The sequence below is a fragment of the Dermochelys coriacea genome, chromosome 11 (assembly GCF_009764565.3).
Source record: "Dermochelys coriacea isolate rDerCor1 chromosome 11, rDerCor1.pri.v4, whole genome shotgun sequence".
Taxonomy (NCBI): domain Eukaryota; kingdom Metazoa; phylum Chordata; order Testudines; family Dermochelyidae; genus Dermochelys; species Dermochelys coriacea.
The window spans coordinates 40,137,362-40,161,264 of record NC_050078.2 but is presented as its reverse complement, the minus strand read 5'-3'; the positions used below and the strand labels follow the sequence as shown (position 1 = coordinate 40,161,264).

The following is a 23,903-nucleotide window of genomic DNA, read 5'->3' as shown; positions in this document are numbered from 1 at the left end:
CACAAAGGAAAATAAAATCAAGGGTCTCCTTCTCTCCCCTAGGATCTATATCAAACACTGATTTATTTTAAAACATAAATAAAATGATTAAATGGCAGGAGGGGGTTGACATGAGGAAAGTACATACAACGGAATTTAAATACAATACACACACAAAAATGATGATAACCTTCTACTGCACAATATATGAAGCATGGAAACAACATAGGGAAAGGATTGTTTGTCATGGACCACCAGGGTATAGTAAAAATTAATAGGATGATAACATGCAAAGGAGAATTTGGGATGAATATGAGGACACATCTCCCAGCAGTGGCCTCAATTAGAAAAGTATCTTTACTTTAGGAAAGGCAGTTAAGCATCAGGTTCAGTCTGCAGAATTGTTCCACAATGGAATAGGAGAAAGCCCCATCACCTGAGTTGTTGAAATCTATGCCCTGATGTTGCAATGACATCAGTGAGACTCTGTATGGGCATAGTGGATCCCAGTGCAGGATCAGGCCCAAGAAATTTGAGAATATACTGAAGGGATTGATCCTGCACTGGCTAAACGATGTAGCAGGATGGAGAAAGGCCTGGATAACCTAAATATAGGAGGACTGATGAGAAGACCTACAGGTCATTTTGATCTCTAATGCGCAAAGTTTCTATGAAAACAGAAATGTGTGTTGATAACAGCTATTTTCCCCAGTATCAGAGGGGTAGCCATGTTAGTCTGTTTCCACAAAAACAACGAGGAGTCCCGTGGCACCTTAAAGACTAACAGATTTATTTGGGCATAAGCTTTGTGGGTAAAAAACCCCACTTCTTCAGATGCAACATCTCCTCGTTGTTTTTATTTTTCCCAAGATGTTTTAAATTCCAGGACTACTAGGCACTGTCCATGCAAAGGAAGTCCCTGCCCTGTACAGTTTACACCCTAAAATCCTCACATTTTGGGATTATTCATGGAGTCTCATCTTTCAGTGTTTAACTACTCTTTTAAAAGCAGCCCACACTGATGTTCTGTTGCATATTAATAAGAGTGTGTTAAAGAAAATAGAAAAATAGTCACCATAATCTCTTGTTAAGGGTTTCCTTAGGGAGAACTGTAACCTATCCCCTTCCTGTCTAGTTTAATCACAGGATAGCATTAACTACCTTCTCTTCAACCAGTGTTTCTCAAGAAAAATCTATGTAGTTACATTTTTCTGTGCAATGCACGAAAATGAAAGCCACCTGAACTGCTTGAGTTGTGGTATGCAGTGCACCATAATAACCTAAATATTTCAGTGCCTTTTGGAGTTTTCAGAATTGCCAGTGTTAGAAGCAGCAAAAAATGCTTTTTAGTGAGATGTCATTATCTGTCACTTCATTTCCACTGAAATAAATAACCATTCTTTTGCAGAAAGAATGATAGAAGTTTAGCCTGCTGAGGTGCTGTAAATACAGCATTCAGGTATCATGAGACTGAAGCACTTTCCTTCCTTAATAAGAAGACTGGAAAAGTTGCCTACCAGGCAGAGAGGAGGGAAACATTCAGCTGCCTCATGTGATCAGCCTTCCAATCCTTAACTGTCCCCTACTGACCAGACAAGAAGCCTACTGTGATGTTGGCTGCAAAGACAACTGGCCAGCAGCAGCTATCTCTACAGAGCTGAAATGTGCCAAATACTGGTCAGTCTATGGACAAGTTTAAATAAAAAGGAGCACTGAAAATAAACTAAAATAATAAAATGATGATAGCATCAGCAGGCTTGTTTTTCACCTTTTCTTAAGTCTGAACCTATAGACTTTTTTTTCCTTATTACTACTATTTTAAAAAACAGAGTGTCACATTTCTTACAATGGCTCTTTTTACCCTGTGGATACACTGGACTGCTCTTCAATTTTTTTTTAATGCAATGAAACAATTCAGGATTGTCCTTCATTCACTAAATAAATGGAGCTTGACTATATCTGATTTCACTGTAATAGGTTCCACTGTATTCCTTTGTTTTCATAAATATTTTAGAACTTAGCTTGTCTTTGATTAAACTCTATCAAAGGCAGGTTTCCTAGAATGCTTAGGTTCTGCAGGGTAACAGGTGTGCAATTCCTGATTCTCCTTTGACTCATGGGATAACCTCAGTAGCACGGCAGACCAGCATGTTTCCTAAAGATTTTATTCAACATTCAGAGGAGTGCTTCGCTTCAGCATTTTTGAAATGGATCCATAATGTTTCCAAAGCAACATACACACAGGGCATTCTACTGAGGGAGGCTGAGAGGTCAGGAAGCTGCTCCAACACAGCAATTTGCATTACTGACTATGGCTGGTTTTGACACTAAGCACTTGGCTCAAAGAGTGTGAAATTAGTAGATGCATGTTGCTAATGCCCCATGAACAATCATCACATCACTGAAGAAGAATGATTACCAGCTGTCACTTTATTTCACCTTATGTATCTCTACCGCAAACTTCATAGCAACAGTATATTCAGTCCTGATCCTTACATGGCTAATGACAACAGGATTTGAGCTTGGAGCAAAATGGGATATGAACTGCACATTATCACTCATATTAATAGTCATTCGATGTTAAATATTATATGTGCCATGCACTTTGGATACTGATGCTCATACAAAATGAGTTTTGCTCATTGGTTTGGTTCAGCAGGTAGCAAGTTGCAATTATTGTTACCTTCAGGACTCAGACTTGATGCTTTGCTGTTAAAGACCTTTATTCACAAAGAATTTACTGAGCCATATAGATTACACACAAAGTTGTTCAATTTTGGTCAACAAAAAGTCCAGGCATTTCCAAGCCAAACTTGGGACGCTGCTTGTTCAGGGAAAGCCCCTGGCGGGCCCAGCCGGTTTGTTTACCTGCCACGTCCGTAGGTTTGGCCGATTGGGGCTCCCACTGGCCACGGTTCACTGTGCCCGGCCAATGCGGGCTGCAGGAAGCAATGGCCAGAACGTCCCTCAGCCTGTGCCACTTCCCGCAGCCCCCATTGGCCAGGCACAGTGAACCACGGCCAGTGGGAGCCGCAATTGGCCGAACTTGCAGATGCGGCAGGTAAACAAACCGCCTGGGCCCGCCAGGGGCTTTCCTTGAACAAGTGGCATCCCAAATTTGGGAAACACTGGCATAGAGAACGTCATGCTACAATGGGCTGTTGAGCACAATGTAGAGAGCAATCAGGACAATTGTAGATCGATGCATAAAACATATAGGCAGGAGATACGGAAACATTTTAAAGCAGCAAGAGAGGATTCATCCTTCTCAAGAAACATCTCTCTCTCTCTCTTCATTCCTAACCATAAAAGAGCATGTAAAACAGCTACTTACATAGACAGATACTTTCAAATCCTAATCCCATTTACAGTAACAAACAAGAATTACTGTGCCCTTGGAAAAGCAAACTAGTCACTTGTTGAAGGGACGATACCATAATATCGTGGTACTTTATAGGCCTAATTTTCAAACTTGGGTTCCCAAGTAAGACCTCCGACTCCCTCATTTTTCTTCTCAAATAAGCACTTCCAGTGTTTAAATGCCAAAATTTGAGAGGGTTTGGACACTATGATCCTCCACTTTTTTACACAAGTTTTATGCCAGCCTAGTTATCCAGAGATGCCCGTTGTCTCCTGTGGATCTCAGGAGGTTTGCAGGTTTACAAACCTCAGGATGCAAAACACTTCTCTCCCCCCCACCGCCATTCCGTCAGTAGAAGAATGAATAGAAAACTGAGTTTCAACTTGTGGAATTTCTTTTCCCAGCACGTGTTCTCTCATAAAAGAGAAAATAGATGTACTAGTGGGTATTAGCACCTTTTTTCCAGGATTGCAAACAGGGCTTATGATGCTGCTGTGTATTATTGTTTACACAAAGTGTTTTAGATTAATGGGTGTTAAGGTAAAATCTGGAGTGCAAAAGCCACCCAAAATTGTGGATGCTAATTTGAACCTCTTAAGTCTAGAAATCAGGCTGGACCAAGTAGGAATAGGTTCGCCAAGGAGTTCTGTCCTTTCCTGGCTCCAGATGGGTCATGAAATAATGCAGGAATAGCTTGCCTGTCCAGTCACCTTTCAGTGCTTTTCCGTTTACAGTCAAAACCAGGAAGTACAAATCTAATGGAAATGTAGATGCGCTCATAGGGTATGTCTACATTTGGAGCTGAGGGTGTGATTCCTGAGCTCTTTTGAAAATCCTAACCATATACATTTTACATACATATTAACTTAATGTAAATCATACGTAGTTCTCCCCAGTCCCAAAATTTTGTTCTTAGAAGGTTTTTAGTTAAAACTGTAAAATAGTTGGTGAGCAACATCACATGGTAAAAAGTTACAAGACAGAACTAGTTCATAAAGGGATTGTCTCATTTCTCTTTCCTCCTGAGCATCACAAAAAAGAACTTGAATCTTGAATTCTTGAGTTCTCAGTAAATAATTCCACAGTAAAATGTGGCATATGGTGAGTGCATGAGTGTGTGTTGGAGGAGGGGATGGTGGCTCAGTGAATTAGTCATTTGCCTTTCACCTCTGGAAGCAGAGTTTAAACTCAATCCTGACTAGAGTTGCACAGCGTATTCCAGATGGCTAAAGAGGCCTTAATTAACATGAGTTCAATGATGTCACCTCAGATCTAAGTGAATCGCATGCACTACTCATTTGGCATTTTGGCAGTGTCTGCTCACAAATGAAACAGAGACTAAAATCCACTCTTAAGTCTTTGGAGAGAGCTGTCACTCGACATGGAAATCTATGCTATGGTGACTGGGAATGGAGTAAAAACAAACAAACAAAATTACCATTATAATTGAATTTACTTGGTTTTAATTCTAATTAATAAAACATGGTGATACAAATATAGCTACAGATCCAAAGCTGGTGTAAATCAGCATCGTTCCACTGAAATCAAACAATGGCAATCCACTGATTTACACCAGCTGTGAATCTGGGTCAATGTAACGTTAAATTATTTCAACAAAGTGATTTTTTCCTTGTTCTAGGCTTTAAACAAAACAATACAAACCACAGCACAAAGAAATAACAATACTTCATTTTTGTCTGAGCAACTCAATTCTTTCACAATATGTTTGCCTTCTCTGTGAGGTAGAAAATTGTTATTATCCATCTATGTTTTACTGATTGGGAAACTGGTGGGTAAGGTTTTGCCTACACTGGGGATATTAGCCACCAGTGTAAATACACTGATGTACCTCACTTTGTGTGAATCACTATTGTAGATGTACTGAACTGCTTAAATTCATAAACATTTTACCTATTAGCAAGGGGTTTTTTCCACCCCCAAATAATGACTTAGTTTTGGTGTAATATTATACAGGAAATGTATCTTCATGTATACCTGGGTTTTTTAAAAAAATTGTTTTTTCTTCCAACATTTCCATCAATGGATAGTGAACTGGTTGGGCCCACTGAGATCTCCAGACCAACAGCTCATGTATTTGAAAGGCATCTGTTTATTTTTAAAATGCAAATGTAGCCTACCTCAAAGACTGACTTCAAGAAATGAACAATCTGAACAAGTCAAGAGGTTTTCAATCAGAAGCTGTGTTCCTCCTTTCTATCAGGCTGTGCTTACTTGCTGTCAAAACCACTTAAACAATATCCTGGAATCTGAATGAAGTCCCCCCACAATTAAAATGAGCAGGATAATCCTGCGAGAATTATTCAGGCAAATAATTTTTCACACAGTTTAAACTAATGATAAGGTCATTTACAAAAGAAATCATTGCCTTTGAAACGTTGACTTGTAGACAGAGGACTGCCTGGAGCAGGGCCATAGATAACAGTGAAGACTGGCTTCCTAACACCACCCTTGCAGTCTTTGGAACTGATTCCAATGAAGAGAAGGCCCAATAAGGTTAATACCCCTACTTTGATCTCTGTCAAAGCGTACCAGCAAGAATTAATTTACATTTCAGATGAAAAAGGTTGACAGCATGAAAAGGCATCTTGTTTCTGGTATGTGAATGTGCTGTAATAGATCGGGAATTCTGAAAGGAAGTTCTGAGGAAGCTAAAGGGATAAGCTGCACTGCTGCTTTTATTGGGAAGGAGATGAAAGGAAAACAAATTTCAATATGTGCTGTTCTGTAGAAACATGTAAGCCAAATGCTTCCAAAATTTCAAGGACTGTTTTATTTTGGTATATATACTTTAATTATGTGGTTTTACAAATGCCTGACCAGCAAACACAAGTACTGTATCTCTGTGATCTAAATTATTCATTCTTTAAAATAATGTTAAAATGACCACATTTCTTTTTCTTGAAATGCTGTCCTTTATCTGTACTTACATTGTAAGCTCTTCAGTGTGGAGATTATGTCTATTTGCCTGTTCAGCAACACACACTTTTATGGTGGCATGGAAGTAACAATAGTAATAGACAGTCTATTTTAAAACCCAGATAATGGTCACACTTTGCAATTATTTGCTCAGCCTTGAAACACAAAAAGACTAATCTGCAGAGATAAACAAAATGTTTAGAAAGAAGTTTCAATTAGAGAGTCCTAGATATAGATTTCCTAAGGCAGAGAGTCACACACACTGAACTTTAATTTTCTGAAATAAATGATTATGCACCATAAATTCTAAAGCTGTGCCAAAGATGGGAATAGCTGTAAAGCATGATTAACACGAAGGTGCATTGTGTCACTCTGAACTCTGTAGTCCTAATGCACATCCATCCAATCTGATCCACACAGTGATCAATGGTTTAGCAATGGGCATACATATTCTCCATGCCCAGGACCTCTACATGGAATTCTGAGGCAGAATGCCTCCTAGCACCCTCCAGGGCCTGGTGTTGTACCACATTGCCTTCCTATTTGCTGTGCATATATGGGACAATCTAGTCCCAAATGACTACTTTCAGAACTGGTAATAGTGCAGACTGAAGGGTCATCTGTGACCTAGCCTCTCTTTCCCCCTGTACTGCACAGGCTGTTAGGTTGGCTGGGAAATTGAAGTGCAGGCATCCAAATGTAAATGTAATAATGCTTTCCAAAAAGAGCATTACTGTCAAGAGTCAGTGCTTTACAATACATCTAAAGATGGATTCCCTGTATGAAGAACTGGTACTCTGTGTTAAAACGAGAACAATGGAAGATAACAGCACAGGGGAGGGGACAAGTAGAGCATATGATTATCCAGTCACTTGGTATTTGCTGTAACTTGGAAAAACCTTCCCATTCAATAGCTCCCAATTTCATTGAACATACAGCATATAGCCCTAGAGCGAGGCACATGCTATTTTATGAACATACAGAATAATATGTATAAAGAGCCTTGCCCTAAGAGAAAAGTACATTGCCTTTCTAATACTACACCCAGAATTGTATTATTTTGCCTTCCTCTTGAAAGTCATAGTGATGCTGACTCTCAAGGAACAGGGTTGGGGAAAGGAAGGAAGTTGTTGGATTTATAATGAAAATGGCTTGTCAATGACATTTTGGTTTTATGTTCAGAAGTGAGAGAACACTCAACAGAAAATCTTTTCTTTCAGTTTAACTATCATCTAAGAAAAACAGAACTCAGAGGTAACAGAAGTCACATAATTATAGTAAAAGCAATGACTGGACTAAAATGTGGAGCACAGGTTTCTCTGTTGATACATCTGCTATGGCTCTTTTTAGATCTGCTACAAAACTACTTCACACTTGGTTGCACGGAACAATGGCATACACAGGTGTGGTACATCATCCCTAGTTTGCTTCATGTTGGCTGCATTTGAAACTATAGCCTCCCTGCTACTGACTTCAGTAGGACGAATCTTATAGCTTCAGTGCCATATGATCTCTTGCTCTCTATTAGAGACCTGCACCACCCTGCAGGCCTGTTCCTTCAATAATCTCTTTCCAGTTTATTCAAATTCATATTGATATGCATGCATTGAAGCCTGGCAGGGAATCAGAGGCTTGGCCCATGCTGGGAAAATCCACAACAATTAAGAATAAAGCCTGGCAATCTGCCAATATTAGGGATAACCACAAAGCCAGAGAGATGGCATGTCCAGTGGCTATCATCCACACTTTAAGCAAAACGATTCTAGTGCTTCACACCAACTCTACACATGGTTAATACACATTGATTCTCTGAGCCCAGATGGATCCCTGATAATTCATTCAATGGCTTTTAATCAGTATGTTTTGCTTTCAAAAAGGTACTCACCATAAAAGCTCCAAATTCCTGTCAATGGTGAAATTTGATATTGAAGAACGCATGATCAGAAGCAGTACTTTCTGATTGCTTTTGTTTGGGCTGTTTACATTTCTCTCAGCTATAAATACTGACATGAAGTTATCCATAGCAAAATAGTCTGTGGAAATAATGTTTTAATTACCTGCTTGAATATGTATAGCAGCATCAGTTCTTCTGTTCCTTATTTCCTTGTACTTCCTGCGAGCTTCATATCCTCTCCAGGCTAAAAATACAAACCCATGTGTTGGGAATTACGGTACAGTTCTTTAAGGAAGTGTTATAGAGTCAGAGATGTGCCTAATCTTTCATCCTCCCTGCCATAACCACCCCCCTCCCACTACCTCTTCCTCACCCACTCACCAGTTGAACTCTGGGCTCATGACTGGAGTATAAGCATCTCCACAACTTCAAACACATCTCCAGTCTTCCAAATTTTAATTGTATACATGTGCTCTCTGATGTCACAAAGTCAAGCAAAGACTGAGGTGCAGAATCATTGGAGGTCAAAGTTCAATGCAAACAACTGCATCCCTCTAACACCGCGCCTCCCAAAAAATAAATCAACAGAGTGAAGCATGATAAACTACTAATAATCAACCTTTGCAGTCCATGGCAGTATTTATGTTATTTGGAATGCAGAGGTACATGCAAAAAGGAGAATGTGCATCTCTTCTGTGTGCTGCACATTAGTGGAGAGACACTGAACAACACTCTTCCTTAGTTTACAGGCATAGTCTATAACAGTAAAACATTTAAACAAAGGCATTAGTGATTACTAAACAGATAACTTAGAAATTAATCTGTAATGTTGGTATCAGTTAGCTGGAGGGGGAAAGTACCGCATATTATTTTGATTTCACAGCAAACCATTGAGAAAATGAATAGATAATTTGCAGGCAATTTAAAATGCCAAGATTGTGCATGAAATAAGGAATATGAATGTTTACCTGACTGAATGGCGACAGCACTATTTTCTCTTCTCTCTTTGATTCTCTTATATCTCCTAGCTCCAAGCCACCCCTTGGTATAGGCCTGCATTACCACAACCCTGCCTATAACTTCTCGCAGGAACAAATTTAACTGCTCTATATGGTAATACTTTAGAAACACCTGAAATGGAACAACAGGTTCAGCATTACGTGTAAGCAGTAGAATAAAATCTTTTATACTCCCTCTTCATTAGTATTATTTCAATCTACATTACAGCATCATTGCTAGAAAAAACTGCTAACTCTTATAGCTAGAATTTCAGAAACCATGTGGTAGAATATATGTTTTTAGTTTATTGCACTAATTACAATACCCATTACAATGTAAGTCACACAATTATCCCATTACCCCCAAGTAAATCACTGATGACAGCTTGGTCAGAATGCTGCATTTCTGTATCAGCAATGTTTAAATATAGCTTTTCAAGCTAGAGCTGATTTGTGGTAACATTTTCAATAATGGTGTCTTTCATTAATGTGGCATTACACTGGAAATCCGGTGGGAGTCCTTAGGATAAACATTAGCACAAAGCGTTCCTCATGATAATGATAAGAGGGGAGAGGGGTGAGTTTATAAATACAGTATTGTATCCTTGTTCAGTGGCCAAATCCTAAGGGCCCTTATTCAGGAAACTCCCTTTGGCTTACTTCTAAGGAATGAGTAAACAATTTCAGGATTTGGCCCCATATTTTGCAAAATCAGTCAGTCCATTTTAAATCATGAACAAAGGCTGCTACTAAAATAGCCCAAAGCATCTCATCTGAAAGGCAGGACCTCTTCTAACACAGCAAACCGATACTGGCCTAAAGTGGTTCACAGATAGCAAAGGCTAAATGGTGGCATTAAGCCACAATCTACAGTAGGGAGGATTGTGGAGGAGCCCCACACCAGCAGGCGCTACTGGAGGCACCGTGCCTCAGGTGCACCCAGGGGTGATGCGGGTACTATGCCACCTTTGGAGAAGGTTCTATGTGCATCTCTTCTTATGCAAGCTAGACAGGAAAGGGGCAAGGCATTCCCTCAATCTAGGGAGGCTAGCATCTGCAGCAACACTAGCCTGAAGCAGCAGTCAGCGTGCAGGAGAGGGGACATTCCTGGCACCCTCTTCCTTTCCCGTCACATCCACACAGGGAAGAATGAGCCACAGCTTCATTAAACCACTCATTTGACATGCCTCGCTGCAGAGAGGACACCCCTGGAGAAAACCAGAAACATGCCCTACCTTTGTTTTCCCAAGAACCCAATTGTCTAGTTTCGATTTCTCCAAAATAGCAATACAACTTTCTCTGGTACCAAGAGGGTTCTGATGTGCCTTGAAAGCCAGGTAATAATACCTACAAACCCCAAAGGACAAAGAAAGAGCAAGTTAATTGCTACATAAACACACTTGGATTGCAAAAGGGAATTATTATACTCCTGCCAAAGAAGTACTCTAAGTATTGTGGGCAAGATCCTCAGCCCTACTAAGTCCCGAGACCCCTTTCCACTAATACGGTGGACAAAGGGGATTAAACTCCGAAATGGGCAGCTGAGGATACACTCGACAAAGGGGAATCTTTGAACCAATACTGCCGCCACCTATTCTATCCTTGGGTGCACGAGGAAGGGGCTGTGGCTAGAGTATACTGCACTCTGGCAATCCCTGCTAGTGTAATGGCCCATAAAGAGATTTTATGAGGCAGTGCCATTTAGAACAGCCTAGAGGCTGCACTTAGTTTTGCTTGGGAATGGAACTATGTCAGTGAGAGGTTGGGGAGGTGGCAGAAAGCAAAACAATGGAAAGGAATGAGAAAATTTAAAAACTCATCTCCCCGGGGACTCTACAAATGTGCCACTCAAGTTTAGATGTAGCTCTAAATGTCCTGAGAAGTGGGAGAAAGAAAGCACTCCTCTTTCCCTATGTGACACCATTGCATTCACACTTAGTGAGGCAGCAAAAGTGCTCACGCTGTCCCAAAGACAGTTTAAATGGAAGAGGGCTGCTTGCAGAGTATTTTCCTTGAAGTCCCTTTTTCTTTGGCACTTGCTAGCCTTCTAGCCACCCTGAAAAGCCCTTTTTTCAGATATTTGGGAAAAGTGTGGGGAGGTGAACACAAAGGAGAGGCTTTGCTGCTGCTATTACTGCTACTAATTAGCTAGTAATTATTAGTTAGGATTGCGTGAGGAGTTTCTCTTTCTCTCTGTGTGTGTATATATACACACACACACACATACACACACACACACACACACTCATTTTTATTGATATTATGCATTTTTAATCATTATGAAAGCCTCAAGGGCAATGGTCTCCCACTTGTTACAAAGTGTTAAAATAAATACAAATAAACACACATCATCATATACCAGTATTTAACAGGAAGAAGATCAGTCTTATTGTTACACTCCATCCTATTCTCCTATGCTACATGTACCTCTGTTTTTTGTATGTAGATAAAACTATGTCTAAAAGCAATGCTGTCTTTTTAAAAATGAAGGGCCACATTCTCTGTTGGTGTAAATTGGTTCAGCTCCACCAGAGTCCATTGGAGCTGTGCTAGTTTACACTAGCGGTGATTTTGACTCTGCAACATTTTAGATATTAGTACTTCTTAACTGTCAGTTGAGCCAATACCTTTTTTAATAGGGTGGAAACAAGCCTAAAACAGCATACAATGTCTGAATTCAAAATCAGACTTTATCACCACCAGTTATGGGACCATATTCAGCTTCATATTTATCTCTGGTCCCACAGAAAGTGGTGATTATGGCTTCTGGAAAGAAGAAGCATAAGAGAAAGGTGCTAATCTGGAACTGGTGTCACACTAACAGAGAGATGACATTCTGGCTCCACTGAAGTCAATGGGAGTTTTGCCTTTAACCTCCATAGGGCCAAGATTTCATCCAGTGACCACTCTTTGTGCCTTTAAATTTCTGGAGTAAAAGTCTGTGTACACTCAGCAGTCATGCCCCCAGTCTGGCCCACCGTGCATATTTACATGTAGATTAAAACCATCCAAGTTCCTTTTAATAGTCGGGTGCTGCCAGCTAGTCAATGAGCTGATTCCACTTGTCTCCAGCAGGAACAAAGTCAAATTCCAGCACCAGAGAGGAAGAAATACAGTGAAGCCATTTTAACTTGTTATCTAATGAGATGTTCATTTTCTTACATCAGAAGTAACAGAAAGGATTATTTCATCCCCAGTGTCACTGAATGTGTTTGCTATTGGTATTTGACTATTTTTCTCAGAGAAACATCAGCAGCCATAGTGCTCATTGGGCAGCCTGAGCTCACACTGGGGCCCCAAGTTTGGATTCATGATAGGGCTGCCCTCCATAAATGGAGCATTGCAGGGGGAGGTCTCCCAGTGATCAATATACCTAACAATGAGACCACAGATTCTGAGCCACTGGCGATAAAAGCCAGCATTAGCAGGGTTAGTAATACAGTGTTTACTGCTGTCTGTATTAGCGACATAAACTGATTATCGAGGCTAAGAGTCTGCCAGTGTGGCAAGAATTTAAAGATTAATTTACAATAAAAATGACTCTTGTATCAATCTTCACTTACAGAAAATGGGAATCTTAGACATTCTAAGAGACCACCCGTGCTCCCTATCTCTGGCAAAGGGGTGTGTTCATGCAAAATTAAAACCAGTAAGGCCCTACCTATCTCATTGCTATGGATTCATTGGTGGTAGAGATGGTAGCTGGTGGGAGATCATATGATGTTTTTAATTAGAAGGATTCCCACTGACTACAGTGGGCTTTGAACCAGGCTCATAGGGAAAAATAAATAATTTTTTTTGCTCAGGTGTCCTTCTTCACATGCAAGATTTTCATACAAAGAACAACCAACAATTATGTGAACAAACACTGTGCAAATAGCTGATGAAAAAGGGATATGAACGTGTTCATATTGAACAAGCATTCAGATTATGAATGAACCAATGTTCACGGACTCTGTTTTTGCACTATTCAAATAGCTCTGGCTATAAAGTACTGTATTAATTAAATAACTGATATTATGCACTTCCATTAGTTTACAAATTAAAATTATTTTACAATTGCACTTCTTTAAGCTGTGACAGCTCCAGAACTGTCACCTCTACCACATTTAAACTACTTGGCTGTTAGTCCTTAAGTGACATCTGTGTAGGAGCTCATTGTTTAGACTGTGATTGAGGGAGGGGTGACAGGCTAACAAGTAACAGGTGAACTAACTGTTCCCCGAGATATAAAATAAGGAACAGCAACCAGGTGACCCCTTAAGATCCAAGAAAGGGGAAACAGCAAGAACCCGAGACATGTGGCCATGTAAGGACAGAGCACAGTCTAACTCATACTAAAGAAAACACGGATAGTTATTATGGAGGATAGAATATAATGGCAACACTTTTTAACAGGAGAATATGATTTTCAAATACTAATTTCAGTTAATCTCTAGAAAGCAGCACCAATTGTCACAAGAAAGAACAAAGAACCACTAAAATTATCTATTAAGATCAAAGGGTAACAAACCAATGACTAAAGCATTGTAGCCAATACTGGACCAGACACACTGAGGAACTATGCTGATGTATCACGATTGAAGACATGGTACACGCTATGTAATGAATGGTGGCAGATTATGTATTATTAAAGTACTTTTTTAATGCAGTGAATTTCTCCATACCAACCATATCTCATAATTTATTGAGGCAAGTACTTATGAAGGAAATTTAAGGGTGATATCATTTAGCAGCTATGGAGAGCAGTGCTACATTCAGGAGAAAATAAAGGAGTGGATCTAGTTTATTACTAAGGTTAAATTTGTTTTTAGTGTTATAGCCTGGATGGTCCCAGGATATTGGAGAGACTTCTGTTGGCAAAAGAGACCATGCTTTCAAGCTATACAGAGCTCTTCTTCTCAGGCCCTGAATGTTGTCAGTCCTCAGAAGGGTGATGGACTTTTGCACTGTATTGGTGAAATCCAATCAAAACACCCCCAACATTTCCTAAAAGGTATGTGCTAGTTTGCAGTCCCACAACATCTATTTTCAACATGGCCCACAGTATACAATTTATGTAGAGTTAAATAAGTTCTGTCATAAATAACACTGAATGTTCATGTGATTTATGCATACTGATAACTTAAGTTTGTTTTCATACTTCTTTGGAAAGGTCATATCAGTTTCCCAGTAATCCATGTATTTTTTAGTCTGTGGGTTGGGGTGGGGCATATAAAAGTATAAAATAGTTTTCAGATCGTCTGGCTTTTTTGTAATTAATATCAAATATTCTTTCAACATCTAATAATCTTCTGCACATTAATATATTACAGTTGGCATCCTAGTAATTTAGAAGCTACATCAGGGTCACATACTGAAAAATTCTTGGTTATACAGGTTTTCGAGGTATTTCACTTATAGACTTGACCATATAATTTAGTTACATTATAAACTTATTACCATCATCTTTAGTTTCCTATACAACTTTGTATTTCAAACTGTTCATGGCTTACTTTCTGCTGCTATCCTTATAAAACAGTATATTGTTGAACTGTAAGTAAAAGCAATGACACTTTTCAGTACCAAATGCTTTTCCTGAGTTGACTGTCTGCTATTTATAGAAGATTTTAATCTTGTAAAAAACTATGCGCTTTATTAACTGAGAGATTCTGGGAATTTATTTTTGTCTAAAGAGAGTGTTCTATCTGTAGTCAGTCTTTTGATGGTTCCTAAAAGCTTTATTTAACTTAACCTGTGCTTTTCTAAACTTGTCAAATGTTCTTACAAAGTCCAGTCACTGGATGGAAGACTCCACTAACTGGTTAAATACGTTTCCTTTAGTGTCAAAAAGAAAAGGAGTACTTGTGGCAACTTAGAGACTAACAAATTTATTTGAGCATAAGCAAGTGAGCTGTAGCTCATGAAAGCTTATTCTCAAATAAATTTGTTAGTCTCTAAAGTGCCACAAGTACTCCTTTTCTTTTTGTGAATACAGACTAACAGGCTGCTACTCTGAAACCTTTAGTATCAAGTTTCTTGTTGGAAGCTACAACACTAAACCTTTTTGTTTATGATGTCAAATGTAAAAACAGAAGTGTTGTCGTCATAACATACAAAAGAGCTGCAAGACTGGCAAATCGTTTCTTATTGGTAAATGCTCTTGTGTAAGAACTTTTTTCCAGAAATGGTCCTGAAGTTCGAATAGTCCCAAAGTTTGAAGGTACTTAGATTTGGGTTCCAAAATTAAAATCCAGGTTGAGGTCTAGATTTTGGATCCCCCCTGAAGTTCAGTGTTTGAGACCAACTCTAGTTTTTCTCTTTTTTTGTTAGTGGATAGTTCAGTCTCCATCTGGTTCCTGCCTCTTGTTATATTGTAACCCACACACCTTCTGGGTGTCGGGTGTGGTGTTCTGTCCCTTCTAGTCAGGAGTGAAAGCAACTTAAGGGACTTACCAGTACGCAGGGTGGCTGGGGTCCTGAGTATGGTGGGGGCGGGGCCTCCACCGGAAGAGGTGGGGCCTCAGGCAGAAGGGGCCGGTCTGGGGCCACACTCCCACAGCCAGCCCTTCAGCATGGCTCCAACAGTGATTTAAAGGGCCATGGCTCTGGCCCTTTAAATCGCTGCCAGAGCCCCACGGCTCTGGCCGCCTCTGGTACAGTTGGCTGTGTACCACTCTTACCGGTACGCCAGACTGGACCGGACTGGATTACTTTCACCTCTGCCTATAGTGGGGGAAGGGTGGGGTGAGGGAGAGGGAGAGATCACACTGTTGTAGGCACCTATTTAATCTCTACTAAGGCTCACTCCCTGTTGGAACACAGGATTTGCCAAATGGGATCATACAATCAGTTCATCTAATCTAACATCTTGGTTCTGGCAATGGCCAGTACCTGATGCTTTACAGGAAGGTGAAACACCTGCTTGAGTCACTGTTCAACTGTGCAATCTTGTACAGGGTGGAAGAGGGAGGGCAAATGTGGCTCAATTGAGATATACACCAAAACATCTTGAGGCTATCCAAAGCAGCTGAAATTCTGAGAATTTCTAGTTTTTGGGCCTAATTCTGACCTCAGTTGTACTTGAGTAAATCCACAATAACTCTACAAAAATAACATACAAAATGGAGTTACTCAGGATTTACTCAAGTACAACTGAGGTCAGAATTAGGCTATATAGTTTCTATCAATTATGTAGGGATAAAATTAGAAAGGCCAAGGCACAAAACAAGATCAAACTCACTAAGGACATAAAGGGTAACAAGAAAACATTCTACAAATACATTAAAAGCAAGAGAAAGACCAAGGACAGAGTAAGCCTGTTAGTCAATGATGGGGGAAAGACAATAACAGAAAATGTGGAAACAGCAGAGGTGCTTAATGACTTCTTTGTTTCAGTTTTCACCAAGAAGGTTGGTGGCAATTGGATGTTTAACATAATGAATGCTAGTGAAAATGAGGTAGAATCAGAGTCTAAAATAGGGAAAGAACAAGTCAAAAATTACTTAGACAAGTTAGATGTCTTCAAATCACCAGGGCCTGATGAAATGCATCCTAGAATACTCAAGGAGCTACTGAGGAGATATCTGAGCCATTAGTGATTATCTTTAAAAAGTCATGGAACACGGGAGACATTTCAGAAGATTGGAAAAGGGCAAATATAGTGCCCATCTATAAAAAACGGAAATAAGGACAACCCGGGGAATTACAGACAAGTCAGCTTAACTTCTGTACCTGGAAAGATAATGGAGCAAATAATTATCAATTTGCAAACACCTAGAAGATAATGAGGTGATAGATAACAGTCAGCATGGATTTTTCAAGATCAAATTGTGTCAAACCAACCTGATAGTTTTCTTTGACAGGGTAACAAGCCTTATGGATACGACATAAGCAGTAGATGTGGTATATCTTGACTTTAGTAAGGCTTTTGATACTGTCTTGTATGACAGGTTTCAGAGTAGCAGCCGTGTTAGTCTGTATTCGCAAAAAGAAAAGGAGTACTTGTGGCACCTTAGAGACTAACAAATTTATTAGAGCATAAGCTTTCGTGAGCTACATCCGATGAAGTGAGCTGTAGCTCATGAAAGCTTATGCTCTAATAAATTTGTTAGTCTCTAAGGTGCCACAAGTACTTCTTTTCTTTTTGTCTTGTATGACCTTCTCATAAACAAACTAGGGATATACAACCTAGATGGTACTACTATAAGGTGGATGCATAACTGGTTGGAAAATTCCAGAGAGTAGTTATCAGTGGTTCAGTCATGTCAGAAGGCTTAACGAGTGGGGTCCCACAGAGATCAGTTGTGGGTCCAGTTCTGTTCAATATCTTCATCAATGATTTAAATAATGGCATAGAGAATACACTTATAAAGTTTGCGGATGGTACCAAGCTGGGAGGGGTTGCAAGTGCTTTGGAGGATAGGATTAAAATTCAAAATGATCTGGACAAACTGGAGAAATGTTCTGAAGTAAACAGAATGAAATTCAATTAGGACAAATGCAAAGTACTCCACTTAGGAAGGAACAATCAGTTGCACACATACAAAATGGGAAATGACTGTCTAGGAAGGAGTACTGAGGAAAGGGATCTGGAGGTCAGAGTGGACCACAAGCTAAATATGAGTCAACAGTGTAATGCTGTTGCAAAAAAAAGCGAACATCATTCTGGGATGTGTTAGCAGAAGAGTTGAAAGCAAGACATGAGAAGTAATTCTTCTGCTCTATGCTGTGCTGATTACACCTCAACTGGAGTATTGTGTCCAGTTCTGGCCACCACATTTCAGGAAAGATGTGGACAAATTGGAGAAAGTCCAGAGAAGATCAACGAAAATGATCAAAGATCTAGAAAACATGACCAGTGAGGGAAGATTGAAAAAAATTGGGTTTGTTTAGTCTGAAGAAGAGAAGACAGAGGGGACATGATAACAGTTTTCAAATACATAATAGGTTGTTACAATGAGGAGGGAGAAAAATTGTTTTTCTTAACCTCTGAGGATAGGACAAGAAGCAATGGGCTTAAATTGCAGCAAGGGCGGTTTAGGTTGACATTAGGAAAAACTTCCTGTCAGGTTAGTTAAGCACTGGAATAATTTTCCTAGGGAGGTTGTGGAATCTCCATCATTGGGGATTTTTAAGACCAGGTTAGACAAACACCTGTCAGGGATAGTCTAGACAATACTGCCTTGAGTGCAGGGGACTGGACTAGATGATCTCTTGAGGTCCCTTCTAGTTCTATGTTTCTATGATTCTAATTAGTTAAAATAAAATAGGAAATAAACTGCAGTGCTAAGTTTCCAGTAACAAACCTTTGGCTGTTTTTGATGCAAGTCTGTTGTCTAAATATTTCGAAGTAAAAACATTGGAACTTAGATGCAACCTGGTGCAAAAAGGAATATTGTATTTTCTACATTTGCCTGTTCCCATTTGCAAATTTCCTATGTATTGTATGTATTCAGTTACTTAGCACCTAAAAATACTTAACTAGTCACATTTGTAAGAGCAGCAAAACTGCAAGCTAAAGAGAAGGCAATCCCTCTTCAGAAGGTTTTATTCCTCAGAGATAGAGATACACTTTGAATGGTGTTAATGATAATTGTATTTATATAGCCTTTTTGAACCAAATGGTTCCTACATTGCTTTACAAACTATGCTGCCTGATGTGCAAACACATATATTTATAATATTCCCAAACAATATGTTAAAAATGGAGTTAAGATTAACTGTACACATCAGTAATTTAGGGTAAAACAACATTACAAAGAAGTTGTATTTATCACAAAATTGGGCATTATAAACCTGGGAAATTTAGAGTTAACCTTAAACGTAAAAGAAATCCAATCACACTAAGGTATGTAAATGCCGTGAAGTGGCACTGTCCAATAACCCTATGATTATGATTGAGGAATTTGAGTGTTTGTTGTCCCACATTAGATTAAACTGACCTTTAAATAAATATCTGAAGTTTTCTTTTTGGCCCCCTCGTATGATAAACTGCATTTATCATCCACATGTGACTACTAGTCTATACTCCACCCTCTAGCCTATCTCAGAAAGGTCCATTTCTAACACTGCAGACCTCTGAGCAGCTGCATAGAGCTGCCATTTATAACCAAATAAATGATTAACCCTTTCCCTCCCACGATCAAATCTCTGCCCCAAAGTACACTGGTATGAAGTGCAGAATGGGCAATGTTCAGTGAAAGGTTTCAGGTCCAGTATCTCACAACCCATTATTAGGTGATCCCTAGCTATGAGGGGAGATTCCCAACTTTCCAACAGGACACAATGTTTGTTCCTAGCCTTGGTAGGTCCTGAGATATTGGACCTTCAAATCATGGCATTTTTGTGCATGAAAAAACACCATAATTTTCAGAGATTTCTAAGTTGTATTGGCTATGATTTTTCTCTCATTCTCATGCCTGTACAATTGAACATCTGGTTCTAAGGGACTCTGGCTTTACTGGTGGAGAATGTGGAAAAATGTACCAATAATAATATTTTTTAACTTTTTAAAAATCCCTCTGAAAGATCACTACAATAGTTCTTCTGTAAAGGATTCTGTAAAGGCAAACAAGGTTTGTCTACCCTTCAACCTGGAGTGTGGTTCACAGGTTGAAGAGGAAAGAAGTACTTGTGGCACCTTAGAGACTAACAAATTTATCTGAGCATAAGCTTTCGTGTGCTACAGCTCACTTCATCGGATGCAGCTGTAGCTCACGAAAGCTTATGCTCTAATAAATTTGTTACTCTCTAAGATGCCACAAGTACTCCTTTTCTTTTTACGGATACAGACTAACACGGCTGCTACTCTGAAACCTGTCATTATCCAAGGTTGAAGAAAGACACTCGCACTAGCTGCATTAAGCCAGTGTACTACAAAAAGAGTATAGCTGGAGTAGCACCAGCAGTGGAATGGGCTAACTGCCCAGAGTATTTGTGCCTAGGGTGTCAGACAGATATGTACTTGGGGCAGCTGGACCCTCCCGCAGCTCACTCTGCCTGCAGCTGCCCGCTATTGTTAGCAAGCTAGCTTGGTGAGAACTAACATAAGTGTGTCTCCTCAGCCTGGGAAACACTGCTTCCCTGCAGCTCTAGGTGTAGACATACCCACGCAGATTACATGCATGTGTGGTGTGATGTAAGGGTTTCAGTGGTGCTCATTTGGGATGCCCTATATAACTCACGAGTGACTCTACATACTTGCACATAGGCAGTCATTTTTTTCCACCTATTGATTGCAAACCTCTCTGGAGTAAAATTCTATCCTGCAGCTGTTTAACAGTACACAACAAATTGCAAGAGTCCAGGAACAAGATATGGAAGATAAACTACTGTATCACATTTAATTTACAAGAGAAATCTGGGTAGACGAGGTGAATTCGTGATCCCACTGGAGTCAATGACAAAACTCCCACTGACTTCAGTGGTGCCAGGACACTAAAGCCATGTCCCCAAACATCATGTTGGGGCACTGGTTCAGTGGTGACTTAGAAGGAAGAGTGCCAATCACTTTACCACTTATTACAGAACTTAGGGATGAAATATTGGCTTCATTGAATCAGTAATTAAACTCCCATTGGCTTTAATTGGACCAGGATTTCACTCTAAGTTTTCCATCCTAAAGTGCTCTCCATTTGGAAAAAACAAACAAACCATAGGAGATGCAATACCAAATCAGATCTGTGGACCAGAAGGATCCTACATCATCCCACAGTGGATGATTATGGAATAAACTGCCTACATAAGGGACATTTCTTTCAAACTACCATGGGAAGCAGGATGGTTTACAAAAAGAAAAGGAGTACTTGTGGCACCTTAGAGACTAACAAATTTATTAGAGCATAAGCTTTCGTGAGCTACAGCTCACTTCATCGGATGCATTTGGTGGAAAATCTGTTTTTTCCACCAAATGCATCCGATGAAGTGAGCTGTAGCTCACGAAAGCTTATGCTCTAATAAATTTGTTAGTCTCTAAGGTGTCACAAGTACTCCTTTTCTTTTTGCGAATACAGACTAACACGGCTGCTACTCTGAAACCTGTCAGGATGGTTTACATTACTTATTAAAAAAGTATCTAGTGTAACTGAGGATGCTTTTATTATTCATATAAATATTCAATCTATTTTATCCCACTAATCTCTTGTCCTTGATGATGTCAAGATCCCAACAAGAGCAGTGAGAGCCAAGAGTCAGAGCAGGGGCAAACCTGAGGCTGGGAGTAGTGGTGGAGTTTGCAGTCAGGTTGCAGGCCAAAGTAAATACCAAGTAAATACTGAGCCAAGTTTCAGGGTCTGAGCCAGGAGGCAAAATCCAAATCAACCCAAGGTCAAATCCATCAAATTCAGATGCAAGGAGAAGGAATGGTCATCGCAACTATAGGAGATGCACACTGTTGCCTGCACACGTCCTGGAATGCCCTTTGGGTTTATATAGGGCAGGGAGCTGTGAGGCTGCTGTCTGTCAAACCCTTAAGGCAGAATGTCCCATGGTTTGAGTCCACAGCAGTTCATGGTAAGTGGAGTGCAAGCTGATTATAGCTGCTCCAGGCTGGCAGCCTGGAGATGTCAGCTGCTTAGGAGCTCTACAGACCTAGCTTCTAGATCTGTGGAGCCTTATAAATATCTCGTAGAAATCAGTTCCACCGACTGATTTTTTTAAAAAATAAGTATATCTTTTTCTCAGTTGTAAATGTGTTGCCTTTTAATTTCATTCACCTGTTCTTGAATTAATGAATGAGATTAGACAAAAGCACATATTGAGGGGACATGGCTTGAGGATTGCATATATTGATGAAAACATATTAGGGATTTAGAATGGCAGAGCAGTACTAAATGCAGTGGTTTCTACTCCTCTTCTCCCAGCGTGGACCCCCCCAACTCAAACCTATCATAGAATTTGTGTAGGTGGATCCTTGTGCCCCTAGGGAATCTATTAACATCAATGGTGCTCTCTACAGGTTCATAAGCCAGCTCGGGTAGATGGAGTCATAAGACCAATGCCATGGATTGTAAACTTTTTGAGACAAAAAGCATGACTTTTTGCATATTGTACAGTGTCTAGCACAATCAGGACCTGCATTGGCCATCCTGTTATATAATAAATAATAATATCATCATCATCCTGCCATTGAGGAGGCAATGTTCACAGGAGAATCATAACAGTAGTGTGCCCTGTCACAATCTTGGAGTGAGGCATTCTATAACAAAGGATAGGAGGCCAGAGAAGAAGGTAATGAAAAAGAAAATCACAGCTATCTTTTATTTTTTCCTCCCTAACTTGTTATACAACACTTCATGTCATATTTTTACATGCTTGTGAGGATCTTGGAAGTGATACTATTCAGTTGTGTTTATAGGGCTAGTGGTTTACTTCTTTCCTACTTCAAGGGAAGGGATATACATAGATATATATTTTATAACAGATGGTTGTATCCTTGGTTAAGGAAGCAGTGTGTGAATGGGTGAGACTTAAGCTCTTTTTCACTATCTGTTTTTAAACCCAATAAACTATCTTCCAGGTCTGCAACACTATGAAATAATCTGTTCTACTTGAAAACAGAAGACAGTAAAGAATAACATTAAACAAGACTTTATCTTTTATTTACCTCCACCTGATAAACCCTGAATGGCTCTGCTCCCTGACTTTGATTGTTTTGTCCTCAGATTTCCTGCTAAGAGTTTACAAAACACCACTATTGAACAGGAAGATAAGAAGCACACCTATTTGTTTAATAACATCAAGGGGGAAAAACTGCTGGCTCATCTATTTTGTTGTTATGTTGCTCAAAAGGATCAAAATACCAATTAACTTGCTAGCTTAGAAAATCTTTGATATCCTCAGATTTACTGACATTTTGAAACTCTTGTTCTTAATAGCTTTTTGATTATGAACAAAGAAGTGCCAATCTGTTTAGCATTTGACCTGTTTTCTCAAATATTTTTATGTCTTCAACTACTTCAATACCTAAAAACACTTGACTAATCAGAGCTGCTACTTAAGGGAGCCTGCTTTCTCTTCTACCTATGAATTTTTTTAAGCATTGCTAATTTTTTTTAAGTAGGGGATATGGAAATTGTTTTAAGAGAAGTAGGAAGGTGTAGACTGAAGACAAGGCTGGAGCAAGAAACTCCTGGCCTATATTCTGAGCTCAAATACTGAGTCCCCTATGGTGTTGGGCAAATCAATTATCTCTCAGCCCTCATTTTCCCTACTTAGATTCTCTTCACTAGAAAATTACATCAAGTTAGACCACAAACCTAAGGACTCTTTGACAAGATGTTAAACATGACTTGCACCTGTCTGCACTGATGGCAAAGCTGCAATTGGCATTGTGACAGGTTTCAGAGTGGTAGCTGAGTTAGTCTGTGTTAGACTTATCATGGCTTTTCAAGGTTGTGTTCTAACTCTCTAAATTTATAGAGAGGAGAAGTCTGCTGATAATACTGGCCCTGTTCTCCATTCAATTTACAGCTACATTTCAAGGGAGGTAATCCTGATGTACTCAGGTATAAATGAGAGAAGAATGAAGCCCAGTAATTCTCCCTCATCTCTCTTCAAAAGTGCTTTGAGTATTAGTTAATGTTCATAAAACACTACGAAGATGATGGGCCTGGTATAACCTCAGTGAAATCAATGGAATTACACCAGTGTAAAACTGGTATAATGAGTGAAGAATTAGACTCGAAAAGTAGAGTATTTTCAGTGAACAGAGAACTCTTCCTACCTGAAAAATTTGTTTCTTGCTCTCTTCCTT

General features: G+C 39.6%; 1 protein-coding gene across 1 annotated transcript in view; it reads right to left on the bottom strand.

Moving 5' to 3' along the window:
- Positions 1-23,903, bottom strand: part of MYO3B (myosin IIIB) — a 312,077-nt gene that overhangs the window by 105,337 nt on the left and 182,837 nt on the right. The window contains exons 26-28 of the mRNA XM_043504856.1: positions 10,405-10,516; positions 9,140-9,302; positions 8,335-8,415 (exon numbers count right to left, since the gene is read on the bottom strand). Of these exons, the coding sequence (XP_043360791.1) occupies positions 8,335-8,415; positions 9,140-9,302; positions 10,405-10,516 (356 nt within the window). The remainder of the gene's footprint in view (positions 1-8,334; positions 8,416-9,139; positions 9,303-10,404; positions 10,517-23,903) is intronic.